Source organism: Jaculus jaculus, chromosome 9, assembly GCF_020740685.1.
Source record: "Jaculus jaculus isolate mJacJac1 chromosome 9, mJacJac1.mat.Y.cur, whole genome shotgun sequence".
Lineage (NCBI taxonomy): Eukaryota > Metazoa > Chordata > Mammalia > Rodentia > Dipodidae > Jaculus > Jaculus jaculus.
Genome location: NC_059110.1, coordinates 85,606,455 through 85,618,522, shown reverse-complemented (window position 1 = coordinate 85,618,522; position 12,068 = coordinate 85,606,455). Strand labels below are relative to the sequence as shown.

The window sequence follows — 12,068 nt, the reverse complement described above, 5'->3', positions numbered from 1 at the left end:
GGGAAATGTCTCCTGATCCCTAAGCCTCTTTTCATTCCACCTGGCTTGCAGTGCTCCTTCGCCCTGCCTCTGGCTTCCCCAGTTACCTTCAGATGAGGGTACTTGGGACATGTTGTGGGCAAGCTGCTCCCTCCTCCCTCCTCTCCTGCCACAGACTAGGACCATGTGCCCACATGTGTGGGGTTCCAGTGTCCCCAAGATACTACATTTCTTATAGGCTGTAAGACGCCTCTGCAGTCTTTTCTGGGCATCGCTGAGCAGCACGGGGGCCCCCAGAATGGGGTGAGTGTGTGTCACGGGTCTCTGTGTGGAGGGATGTGGTGTGGCTTGAGGAGGCTTGGGGAGGTGTCCTGCTCAGCATGGCCTTTGCAGACTTCTTTCCTACAATGTCCAAGGCTGTGCCAGCTCTACCCTGGGCACCTGGAGGACTGATGGTTTCTCCCATGTGGTGCAGACTCTGATCACTCAGACCCTGAGCCAAGCCAACCCCACTGCCATCACTGCAGAAGAATACTTCAACCCTAACTTTGAGCTTGGCAACCGGGACATGGGGCGTCCCATGGAACTGACCACCAAGACACAGAAGTGAGGCCTCTGCTCTTGCTGGGGAGGGACAGGTAGGGCTGGGGAGGCTGTGGCTTCCTGCAGTGTCCCTTACCCCTTGGATCTGGGGGGCCAGGTTCAAGGCCAAGCTGTGGCTGTGTGAGGAGCATCCCCTGTCCCTGTGTGAGCAGGTGGCCCCCATCATTGACCTCATGGCTGTCAGCAATGCACTTTTTGCCAAGCTCCGGGACTTCATCACACTGCGCCTGCCCCCTGGCTTCCCTGTCAAGATCGGTGAGACCCTCCCCTGTCCCCTCCCCACCATTTCTCCTCAGCCCTTTTGAGGGGCTGAAGTTTAGAAGAGGTTGGAACAGTGGGCCTGGGGTGTGAGAGGGGTAGATTGCGGTGCCTAATGGTTTCTTCGTCCCCAGAAATCCCCATCTTTCACATCCTCAATGCTCGCATCACCTTTGGGAACCTCAATGGCTGTGACGAGCCAGTGCCATCTGTACGAGGCAGCCCCAGCAGCGAGACCCCTTCCCCAGGCAGTGACTCCTCCAGCGTCAGCAGCTCTAGTTCCACGAGTGAGACTTTCCACTCCCCTCCGAGCCCAGCCTTCCCAGAGCTCAGCTCCATTTCCCTCCCCGCCACCCTGGGGTGCGCCCCGCCCACCTCTGATTCCTGGCCCGCGCCTGCAGCCTCGTGTCGTGGCTGTGAGATTTCCCCAGCGTTGTTCGAGGCCCCACGTGGCTACAGCGTGTTGGGTGGCCAGCGAGAGGCAGTGAACCGTGATGACGACGATGACCTGCTGCAGTTTGCCATTCAGCAGAGCCTGCTTGAAGCGGGCAGTGAGTATGACCAGGTGTGTCCTAGATGCCACTCCGGGCTACGGAATGCAGGTAATCACAGCTAACAGGACCCTCCCTCCAGGTCACAATCTGGGAGGCGCTAACCAACAGCAAACCAGGCACTCACCCCATGTCCTACGAGAGTCGTCGACAGGACAGGTCAGTGCCCACTAGGCCAGAAAGAACAGACACGCCTGTTCCCTCCTCAACCCTCAACACATGATCATGACCCCCTGGCACCCCATCACACTGAGTAGTGACACTGGAATCCCCAAGAACCCATAGTGCCCTCTGTAGGACTCCACAAGGTGTCGTGGCTTCTGCACCCCGCCCCTCCTCCTGGCACAGGGTGGGCGGCCAGCGCTCCAGCCTCAAGAGCAGAGAGCAGGGCTTTAGGCACTAGGCATTCAGACCCTCAGCACACAGGACGCCCGGGCCACCACAGGCTGGGACCAGGATAGCCCAGAGAGACTCATGGCCTCCCCTAGAGGGTGGTGAGCCTGCCCAGCCCAGCCCTGGGGCCTCCACGCTGTCTCCCGCCTCGCTTACGAGCAGGTGTGCCAGGTGTGCGGGCAGCGGGGAGCGCTCGACAAATCCTCCCCGCCCCCAGGAGCGCCCCGCCCACGCCGCAGCGTCAACCGGCACCCCCGGCCCCGGCCCCCGGCCCCCGTCCCAGCCCGGGCTCGCGCCCGCGCCCCAGCGGCCACGTGTTCCGGAGCTACGACGAGCAGCTGCGGCTGGCCATGGAGCTGTCTGCGCAGGAGCAGGAGGAGCGGCGGCGGCGCGCGCGCCTGGAGGAGGAGGAGCTGGAGCGCATCCTGCGGCTCTCCATAACCGAACAGTAGCGCCCCCTGCCGGGGCCCTCGCCCGCCCCTGGCACCACGGGCCCGGGGACCCGAGCGACATCCGAGCCGGCCCGCGCACCTGCCGTGCTGCGGCTGCAATCTGGAGCCATTGCTGCGGGGGTATGGCGGTGCATCGGGCAAGAGACAGGGAGGAGTTTCACACGGGCACCCGGTAATTTTCCAGGCCAGAGCCCTGAAGGCAAGGGCGGTCACCCGAATTTGCTGTTTGGTGACTCCCCTAATCCATTTCTCTGGGCTTTGACATGTCCGAAGGCGGAGCTAGGCGGTACTGAAAAGGAAGTGAACCTTTAGAGGAGCACTGTCCCCATCCGTTGCTCCTCCTGGCTGGTCCTTTCTGCTCACTGACCCCACTCCAGGACACTGCCCCTGAAGCCTTTGCATCTCTGCTCTTCACCCTGGGAGGCAGCTGAGCTCCCTGTGTGCTGTGTCGCTGCTTTGTCCCAGACACAAACCAGCACATCACGAGCCCGGCCCCTCCCCCACCCCGGCATTTCAGCGTCAAGTGCACTTAGCGGGGTGCCCGGCTTTCCCAGACTCCCACCTGTCCTGGGTCTCAGGGTGGTCCCAGCTTCTCCTTAGGCAGCCAGAAGTTGGAGACCCCATCCCTAAGGCACACTTTTTTTTTGTGATCAGGGAGTGTGTTCAATGTGGCACCCTACAAGGCCTGACTCCCTCATGGTGCCTTGGAGGGGGGGGTGGCGTATTGGCCTGGGGGCAAGTACTAAACCCCACACAGAACTGTATACAACAGGGTTGACCAGGGCCCTGGCACCGCTCCCCCACCCCTTCCCACCAGCTGCTGCTAGCCCTTTGTGGTTGTGCACCCCTCTTGGCCCCACTCGGGCTAACACCCTTCATCCGATGGTGCTAAACCCCGGCTCTCCCAGCCCCGCCCCACCCACCCAGAGAAGCACAGGCCCCGCCAGGGGCAGGGGCCCACTGCACACCCTTGTCCCCCGTCTCCTTCCAGGCTCAGCCAGTGAGGCTTAGAAGGGGCACAAAAAGGGGACAGAGAAAAGAGCAACAAAGAGAACTTGTTCCTCCCACTCCCTTCCCTGATGCCAGGGGCACCAAGACTGATTCTGAGGCACAAATAAAAGAAGCTTCAAAGGGAGGCTTTTCTACAACTTTACTGGGGAGGAGCGCCGATGGTGGGTAGGGGTGGGCCCTCTGAACCTGGTTGTCAGGACAGTAAGAGGTTGCCTGGTGGGTGGGCTCTATCTACTAGGTTCCCGGGGTTCCAGACGCCTGGAGCTGGGAATCCCGGGGAGCCCCCTTCTCCCACCATGTGTGTCAGGCACAGACTTGCACTTAGTAAGACAGTTCATTCATTCGTACCTGGGTTTCCACAGAGGCAAGGCCACAACAGTGCTGGGGCAGTGAGTGAGTGTGTGTGCGCGCGCGCGCGCGCGCGCGCGCGCGTGTGTGTGTGTGTGTGTGTGTGTGTGTGTGTGTGTGTGTGTGTTTTGAACCTGCATCCTCATGCCAGTTTTCCTGAGATTTCTCGGTGGGGGGGGTCTGTCTCCAAAGAGGCTGTCCTCTCCTCTGGTGGTGGAAAGAAGAGGGGAAAACCCTAGACTGCTGGGTGTAGCTCAACTGCAGATAGGGGCTGCGCACGGATCTGCAGAACTATGAAGCCGCCCTGTGGTTTTCCACTCAGCGTGGGGAATCGAGCGAACTGATTAGGAGGAACACAGTAATTTTCCAGAGGTTGTGAGGGAAGACCCACTGAATTATCCCTTTGAGGTCAAGGCCCCCCAAGCATACGACAATATTAACCTTTCCCCCTGCTCTGGGAGAGGAATATAAGGAGACACCACCTCACCATACAGCACCATCGCTAAGTCCACATCACGACCGGTTTCTCTGCAGCCCTTTTCCTGCAGAGACTGGCACCAAACACGCAGCCAGAACAGACGAGGGTCTCCCTGAAGCCTCATTCGACCAGGTCTTCCGTGAGGGACAGAGTTTCTTTTCTAGTCCCGCCCAAAAGCCCAACCCAGCGAGGCGAGTGCGAGTCCAGAGCCTCAGACCAGATGCGGGGCAGGCGTGCGCAGTCCCCACGCCCTTCCCTGTCCCTGCCGAGCTGTGGTCGCTGGCAGCGCTAGTCCGTGCCGTCCACCAGCTCGCACAACATGTTCTCCAAAGCCGTGATGCGCTCCTCCTGGGCCTGCACCCGCTCGCGAAGGGCCTTCATCTCCTCCAGGAGCGTCTCCAGGGTGTGCTGCTGCTGGGACGGGGGACACAGAGGAGGATAGGTTGGAGAGGGCGTGGCAGGGGATACCCAGACACCCAGGATGGGGCGGGCCAGACCCTGAAACTTACCGACAAGGGGGCGTCACTAGCCGATTGGCTGCGTCGGGGGCCAGAGGAGGGTGGACGCACATCTAGGATGTTGCGCTTGGTGACCCGGAGCTCGCGATGCTTGGGGGGCACGTAGCCGTCCTTCAGCGAAATGAGCACAGGCTCGGCGTCCTGGCCTGCTATCCATTCATCCGCTTCCAGGGCTGGCTCTGGGCCTGGAGTGTCCGGGTATAGATCGTCCTGGAACAGGTCTGACTGCGGGAGGCGGGGGTGGACAGGAGGACCGGTGTGAACCATGTCACTGGGCCAGCTGCACATCTTTCCACCTCCGAGCGCCGCCCCAACCCCTTTCGGTCTCTCACCTTTCGAGGCACAGTCATGACGATGGGTTCACACTTTCGTTCGTGCAACTTGTAGAACCTATGAGGGGTCAGCATTTAGGATTACCCCCAACCGACTCCCAACCCCTTAAAATTCTCCTGTCTGGGACCAAGGAGCTGAAGGCCAGCACGCCAAGTGAGCGACTACCGTGTACTGCACTTGGCCAAGCCTTAGTTCTGGTTGTGAGTGAGCGAAAGTCCGGCCGGTGAGTGCTAGGATGGGTCTCTGAAAAGACTAATTTGATCTTCCTCCCCTTCTCTTTCCCAAAGCACTACACTGTTGGGAAGCCCCGGTGGTTAAGACCTGATCAGAAGGGGAACAAAGACCAGGGGTGATGGAGGAGCCAAAGCGCTGACCGAGCGATCTCACACTTGCTGACATCCAGTCCCCGCTTGGGCATGAAACCCATGCCCCGCTGCGGCTCCTTGCTGCTGAACGTGTTCAGGTAGTGCACGAAGGGTGGTTCGTCCGTAATTTCAAAGTACCGGATGCTGCTGTCACCCTGCAGAACCAGATAGATCAGAGGTGCACCCCGTCACGGCCATTCACAGCCGTTCTCTTCCTTCCTGGTTCTTCCCGCCCAGCCTGGAGTACCTTGCCGCACAAGTAGACGATGCTGGAGTCGGGGTCGTAGAAGGGCAGTAACACTCCGTTGCTTGTGTCCATCTCCTGCAGGGCCACCGGCTCTTCGAAGTTGTTCTGCCCGGAAAACAGGAGGCGTGACCAGCCCTGCTCATCCTCCTTTGCTGCTTGGGGGGATTCCTTCTGATTCCTGTCCACCCCCCCCCCCCGCCTAAATCCCATGCGTTCCCAGGGTAGCTCTAGGGGAAAGTTACGGGCTCCTCCCCCTAGACATTTCGTTCCCCTTCCTTGGCACAAGTACCCCCTGCGCAGTTGGCATGCAGTCACAGCAAACCACCCCCAGGGACTCGGCATCACCGGGAGGGGACGCCAGCGCGAGCTCCTTCAGGCGACGCAGCAAAACTGTGCAGAGGATGGGGTGTGAAGACAGACAGACAGCAGGAGCTAGGGAGGTGGCAGCGGCCTGCAGCCCTGTCCAGGTGTGCGTGCATGCGTGTGTGTGTGTGTGCGCGTGTGTGTGTGTGCGCGCGCGCGCGTGTGTGTGTAGGGCTCATGGCCCCTCTCCCGTGATGCCAGTCCCGGGGCACACACACACCCAAGCCTCCAGCTGCGTTACCGGGTCCCACAGGCCCAGCTCTCGCTGGCTCATGCGGGTGAATCCCGTGGTGAAGATATGACCCTGGCGTGTGAAGACAGCCCGCATAGGCCTCATCCCCTCGTGGGCTGCAAACCTTTCCTGGGGGTGGGGGAAGTGGAAAGGGAGGACCCATCACCAGCTGCTGTTGCCGCCGCTCTCCTGGGAACCAGCTTGCCCGCTTGGGTGTGGGGTGGAGGCGGGGAAGGGGCAGGGAGAGAAGGGTCCTAAGAGCTTCCGAGAAGGTCACTGGGTGGCCTCGGGTCTAGAGAACCTCCGGGCCAGGAGGGAGAGGGAGGCCCGAGGCCCTCGGCAGCTCTGAAACCTTAAGCGCCCCCAGAGGCCGACGCCTGGAGCGGGTGATGTTTGCCTGCTGGCTGCCCGGGTCGCAGCCCGGCTCTGCTCGGGCCTTTGGGCACCGCTCGGGAGGGCGCTCCAGGCTGACCCGGTAGAGGCGCGATGAGATGAGCGAGTGAGCGAGCGAGGGAGCGAGTGGCCCAGCGTGGCCTGGCCTACCGGGTCCCAGAGTGCGACTTGCCGCTCACTCATCCTGCTGAAGCCGGTGCTGAGCAGCTTCCCGTCTGCAGTGAAGACGGCCCGCAGCGGGCGGGCGCCCTCGTGAGGCCGGGCTCGCTCCTGCTCGCGGGGTTAGTGGGTTAGAGGGGCCCCGCCCGCCCTCTCCCCGAACACAGGACATGCACGCACCCCGCATCCCGGGTTAGGTAGGGCTGGGACCAGCGTGGGAGTTGTCCCATCCCCGCCCAGGGTCAACAGGGGTGGAAAGGGGGCCAGGCCTCAAATCCGTGGTCAGGCCCCAAACCCTGGAAGATGACGCTGGATGGTTGAGAGGAGAGGGTCTCAGAGCTCAGGTTTCATGCGGGTGCTGGGGGGAGGACGGAGTTTCCAGCGTCTCCCTCCTCAGTCTCAAAGCAAGGAGCCCTCAGAGGTTCTGAGATGCAGTGCAGGGGAGGGAACAGGGCAGATAATTGCAGGCTGTGGGGGTGGCTGGGAGGGAGCTTACTCAGGGCCGGGGTTGTGGTTGCAGACTGGGGGGAGTAGACTTAATATCGGGAATAGGGATGACACAGGTACAAGCTGGGACCGGGGGCTCTGAGGATTTGTGGGGACAGGGTGCTAACAGCTGGTCATTCAGCAAGGGCTGTTAGGGAGTGGCCAGGCTAAGCACTCACCGCCACCACTTGGCTCTTTCGGGGGTCAATTATGCGCAGGGTCTTGTCTTTGCAGGTGGTGGCTAGTAGGCTACCATTGCTGTTCCAGCACACGCTGTGGATGACGTCGGGGTGCATTTCATCCAGGCTCAACAGCACCTCTCCGGTGCCCACATTCCAGATGATGATCACATTGTCACCACCTATCCAGAGTGGCCAGGCACAGTCACGTGGTTCCCTACCTTTACCAACCCCCCGACACCCTCATCTAGAGTAGGGGCTCTCCGTAGGTTCCCAGACCTGCACTGAGTAGGACGTTCCTGGCAGTAGGGTGCCAAGAGAGGATGCCCACGCGCTTGGAGTGGCCCTCGAGCGTGATGACAGGTTCTGTGATGTTGCGCACGGGGGTATAGTCTGGAATCTGCCACACCTGGATAGGAGGAAATGGCAATGGGTAGATGAGATAAGGAGCTGGCACTGACCCCATCCCTTTAACCCTACTCGTCAAATACAGGGCCAGATATAGTGGTGCCTGTCTAGGGTAAAATCACCTGGGGACGGGGTGGGGGGAGGGACACTCCCAACACCCCAGAGACCTCCCCATTCACTCTGGCAGGCAGGCAAACTTCAGAGCATTGTCTCCCTGCTCTTTGGGCTCCAAGTTGCCCGTGGCTATAATTAGTACTAAGCGTTGCACTCTGGGAGGGAGTGGGCATGTAGTTAAAAATAGCCTGGGAACTGGGCAGGACCGGGTAGGACGCGGGATTCTGCACCTTTCTTTCACCTCCCACAGTACAGGTGAAGCACCTCCCTGCTCCCTAGCCCAACTGCTTGGCGGCGTCCACCTGGCTCCTACCATGACAGTGGTGTCATCTGAGGCACTAGCAATGACGTTGTCATTGTGTGGGCACCAGTCAATGTCTAGTACAGGGGCAGTGTGCCCAGTGACCAATGGGTAGTTCTTATCCACTCGTCCTGTCTGGAAGGGAGAGAAAGTTAGTGAGAAGGAGGGGGAGTTGTGGGGGGCGGGGAAGGAGAGGGCGAGAGAGAGAGAGAGTGTGAGAGCGAGCGAGCGAGCACGACTCCTCACGTGTGCTGTGGTGTTGGAAATTGCATCCAGCACCACATGTGAACATGATACGTGTTAAACAAGTTCCAGTGTCCGATTATCCCAGCCCCTCCTGTGTGGGTTTTGGAGTGGCACCGAATCTATTCCTCTCTCAATACTGTATCACTAGTGTTCTTTTTGAAAATCTTTTTCTTAGCCTCTAACATCATTCAGTTCACTCCTTGAACTTGGCTGAAGGTACAGCTGAAATCACTTATGCTAGAGAATCTAATACAGAGAGGTGAAATGATTTAACCAAGGGCCCACAGTAAGATACTGGTAGAATACAGGCTTGAACTCATTCCAATGCTCTTCAAAAACACCCACTTAAGCCAGGCATGGTGGTGCACACCTTTGATTCCAGCACAGGAGGCAGAGGTAGGAGGCTCGCTGTGAGTTTAAGGCTACCTGAGACTACATAGTGAATTCCAGGTCAGCCTGGGCTAGAGTGAGACCCTACCTTGGGGTGGAGGGTGGGGGAGACAACAAGCACCAAAACAACTCGCCTACTTACAGGAGGATTTTTTATTTTTTTATTTTTAGAGGTAGGGTCTCTGCCTCTCAAGTGCTGGGATTAAAGGCATGTGACACCACAACTGACCAACTTTTTTCTTTCTTTCTTTCTTTTTTTTTTTTTTTTCCAGATAGGGTCTCACTCTAGCCCAGGATGACCTGGAATTCACTATGTAGTCTCAGGGTGGCCTCGAACTCACAGCAATCCTCCTACCTCTGCTTCCTGAATGCTGGGATTTAAAGGTGTGCTATGTCACCACACCCAGCCTTTTTTTTTTTTTTTTTGATACATAGTCTCATTAGGTAGTATGTAGTCCAGGCTGGCCTTGAACTGTGATCATCCTGCCTCAGCCTCTTCAGTGTTGGGATCACAGCCATGCAACCTCATGCCTGGTGAGGAGGCTGTTCTTGAGCCTGTTCCCTCAGTTGGAATGCCTGAGGAAGTCCCTGGTGGGAGAGGTCAAGGTGAGGTAATGCTGAGTACAGTGTCCCTAGTCATGGGGAGGGGGTGTGGGGGCAGATCTCTGCCTTGTTAGTGGCTTCATCCTATAATAAGCAGCTGGCAATCCTGGTGCCTACTATCCCTAAATCAGGGCTGGGGACCCACCTATTTTTGGTCTCTATGGGCTGTCTGGAGGGGCTATGAGGCCTCTGTAGGGGCTGGCATTGGCCCAGACTAGGCAGTAGGAGAGAGAGGGTGGCTATGTGGCATTGAAATGACAGTCATACTGGGGGAGGAGGTGGCTTTAACTGAAATTTGAGCCCTGAGGATGGTGTCTCTGGATGGTGTCTACATTGTCCAGGGTGAGTCATGGGCTATTGTCAGGTCTCTTTCTGACCCTGCCACTTGTGAGGCCTGCTCTGGCAACATATCATATAGGGGCCAGAATCTAGGTGGATGGAGTTCATGCTTTGGAATGTCCATCCCGGGGGTGGAAAAGACCAAAGTTTTTAGGTTACTCTACAAAGGTGGTGGTCATTGCCTGGCTCCTTTCTCTGGAGTGGAAGAGGGTCCTGACTTTCTGTGTTAAATATTTCTCTCTTAAAAAAAAAAAATCTTTGTATTTATTTATTTGAGATAGGTAGAGAGAGAGAAACTGGCAGATAGAATGGTTGTGCCAAGACCACTAGCCACTGCAAATCAACTCCAGATGCATATGCCACCTTGTGCATCTGGCTTACACAGGTACTGGGGGATCTAACCTGGATCCTTAGGCTTTACAGACAAATGCCTCAACTCCTAAGCCATCTTTCCAGCCCTTTATTCTTTTCTTTTCTCTCACTCTATTCTACTGTCAGAACTAGAATAGTTATCCTGGGCTGGGGGATGAGGGCCTCTAGTCCCCAAACATATGAGAAGGGTGTTATCAAGAGAGACAACATCAGAACCTGGTTAGGTCTTTGGCTCTGCTGCATCCTAACCATGTCCATCACCAACTTCCCTCTTAGTCCTGCAGAGAGCAGCGTGCTACATGGAGAAGTGGACAGCCTACAGAGTGGACTGCCTAGAGAGTGGCTGCTGGGGCACTGTGGTATGGGGTGCAGTGAGGTAGTCTCCCCACTATTCCTTGAGGAGTAGCCAATATACATAGACTTTGCTCCTGACTGAGGACTGGACCACAGTGAGAACAGACCACTATTGGAGACCCCAAAGGCCCCAGCCAGTGCCCCCCCACGTGTGTCCTTGACTTCATCCCTCACCTTGATTAGAGGCAGGACGATGAAGGCACCCCCACCTCCGGCCTCCACAATAATGGCCAGGAATTTGGGGTTTACTGCACAGAAGGAACTGTCCCATGTGACCTTGGAAACCCGGATGTCCTCATAGGTCTGGTCTGCCTTTGCTGCCTGCCCAAACACGTGGCGGAACTTGCTCTGCCGAACCACACGCCGGCTCATGGCTGGGAGGGAGATAGAGGATTTTAGAATCACCTTGGTCCTTAGTCCGGTGAGCTGTGGAAGGGAGGAGTAGGTGAGAAGGGTTATCTGATCAGGAGTTGTCTGCCCCAGAGAAGCAGGGAGATCACCTCTAGGGGATCAAAATATGGGACAGGTCTTTGCCGCCTGTCAAATGATGCTTAATGGTAGGTGTTAGGATTGGGGGCCTGCCCACTCCTTGGAAGCCTAGGCTATGGGACAGTGGAGCCTGATTGATAGGGGTTGAAGCTTCCTGGAAGACAGCATGTTCTGGGGAGGAGACTCAAGGCCAGAGTCTCCTCCTGCTACCAGTGTTGGATGTCTCTTCACAGAAGTGGTTGTGTCTCTGTCTACAGGCACCCCGTCCTGTGCACCTTCTTTTGTCCATTGGATCTAAGCCAGTTATGGGGCTAGGACTGCAGCTCCCAAATTATCACCTATGGCAGAGTTGGGGCTGACGAAGTTTTGTCTTTTTTAAAAAAATTGTCAAGGGAGAACTTCCTCCGGTTAGACAACTTGAGTCTTAATGCTTTCATCGGTTTCTTCCAATGCTTGGGGGAGGGCAGTGCAAGGTGGATCCCGGCTTCTTCTTCACTATGCAATGGCTTCTTCAAGAGGCCCTGACTACAGTCGTCTGACTTGTATGTACCATCCCTGGGACCAGCTTCTCCTATGGGCGCTCTGCAGGGGGGTGGGGGCGATTCTCAGTTAAACTCTCCTGGGGAGTGGGGTCCTTGACCCCCACGGGCAAGAACCCCATTTGCATGGATAAGAAGGGTTGAGGGGTGCTTTTTTTCTGAAGTCAGGGCATTATAGCTCTACTCCTTTCCTAGGGAGGGGACACACCATGCTCTCCCAAAGGCGCGCTGACTCCTGCCCCTCCCCAGCCCGGGCATCCCTATGCCCTTCAAACTGCTTCTGCCGCCCCAGGCCTGCGGCCCGGCCTCCCCGCACCCTCCTTGCGGCCTCCTGCCCCCTCGGGCACTGCGTTCTTGTGAGACGAGGTGTCTGCTCGCGAGCTGCTGTCCGGCCAAATATAGACACCAAGCCGAATCGGGCGGCGGGGGAAGGGGACGCCGACCTCTGCCCCCAGCGCAGACCCCGCCCGCTGCGCCCGCTGCGCCCGCTGGAGGGGGTACCTGGTCCTCTGCGGGGCGCGGGGTGCTCCCGCGAAGACTCGTCTGCGGAGCTGGGCCGGGCCGG

The 12,068-nt window shown here is 58.0% G+C and overlaps 2 protein-coding genes across 7 annotated transcripts in view; one reads left to right on the top strand and one right to left on the bottom strand.

Moving 5' to 3' along the window:
• The window catches only part of Ankrd13b (ankyrin repeat domain 13B), a 24,304-nt gene extending 19,047 nt beyond the window's left edge, over positions 1-5,257 (top strand). The window contains exons 9-16 of one of the 4 annotated variants that reach the window (XM_045158781.1): positions 218-282; positions 455-585; positions 680-837; positions 975-1,127; positions 1,242-1,405; positions 1,474-1,550; positions 1,947-2,408; positions 5,212-5,257. In XM_045158781.1, the coding sequence (XP_045014716.1) occupies positions 218-282; positions 455-585; positions 680-837; positions 975-1,127; positions 1,242-1,405; positions 1,474-1,550; positions 1,947-2,408; positions 5,212-5,242 (1,241 nt within the window). In that variant the 3' untranslated portion in view covers positions 5,243-5,257. Of the gene's footprint in view, positions 1-217; positions 283-454; positions 586-679; positions 838-974; positions 1,128-1,241; positions 1,406-1,473; positions 1,551-1,946; positions 3,372-5,211 lie in introns of those variants that run through there. The other 3 variants (XM_045158782.1, XM_045158783.1, XM_004667887.2) reach the window with 3 other exon arrangements.
• Coro6 (coronin 6) lies at positions 3,689-12,068 on the bottom strand. Of its 3 annotated transcripts, XM_045158784.1 has the most exons (12): positions 12,005-12,068; positions 10,650-10,849; positions 8,184-8,306; positions 7,628-7,757; positions 7,349-7,530; positions 6,704-6,794; positions 5,826-5,926; positions 5,537-5,641; positions 5,299-5,444; positions 4,924-4,981; positions 4,583-4,816; positions 3,689-4,487 (listed from the first exon to the last, which is right to left on the bottom strand). In XM_045158784.1, exons 2-12 carry the CDS (start codon positions 10,845-10,847, stop codon positions 4,362-4,364), a joined length of 1,494 nt encoding a protein of 497 aa, XP_045014719.1. In that variant the 5' UTR covers positions 10,848-10,849; positions 12,005-12,068; the 3' UTR covers positions 3,689-4,361. The 3 variants fall into 3 exon arrangements, with proteins under 3 accessions (XP_045014719.1, XP_004667938.1, XP_004667940.1); XM_004667881.2 differs by lacking the exon at positions 5,826-5,926 and having other exon boundaries at positions 6,675-6,794; XM_004667883.2 differs by lacking the exon at positions 5,826-5,926 and having other exon boundaries at positions 3,689-4,484; positions 6,675-6,794.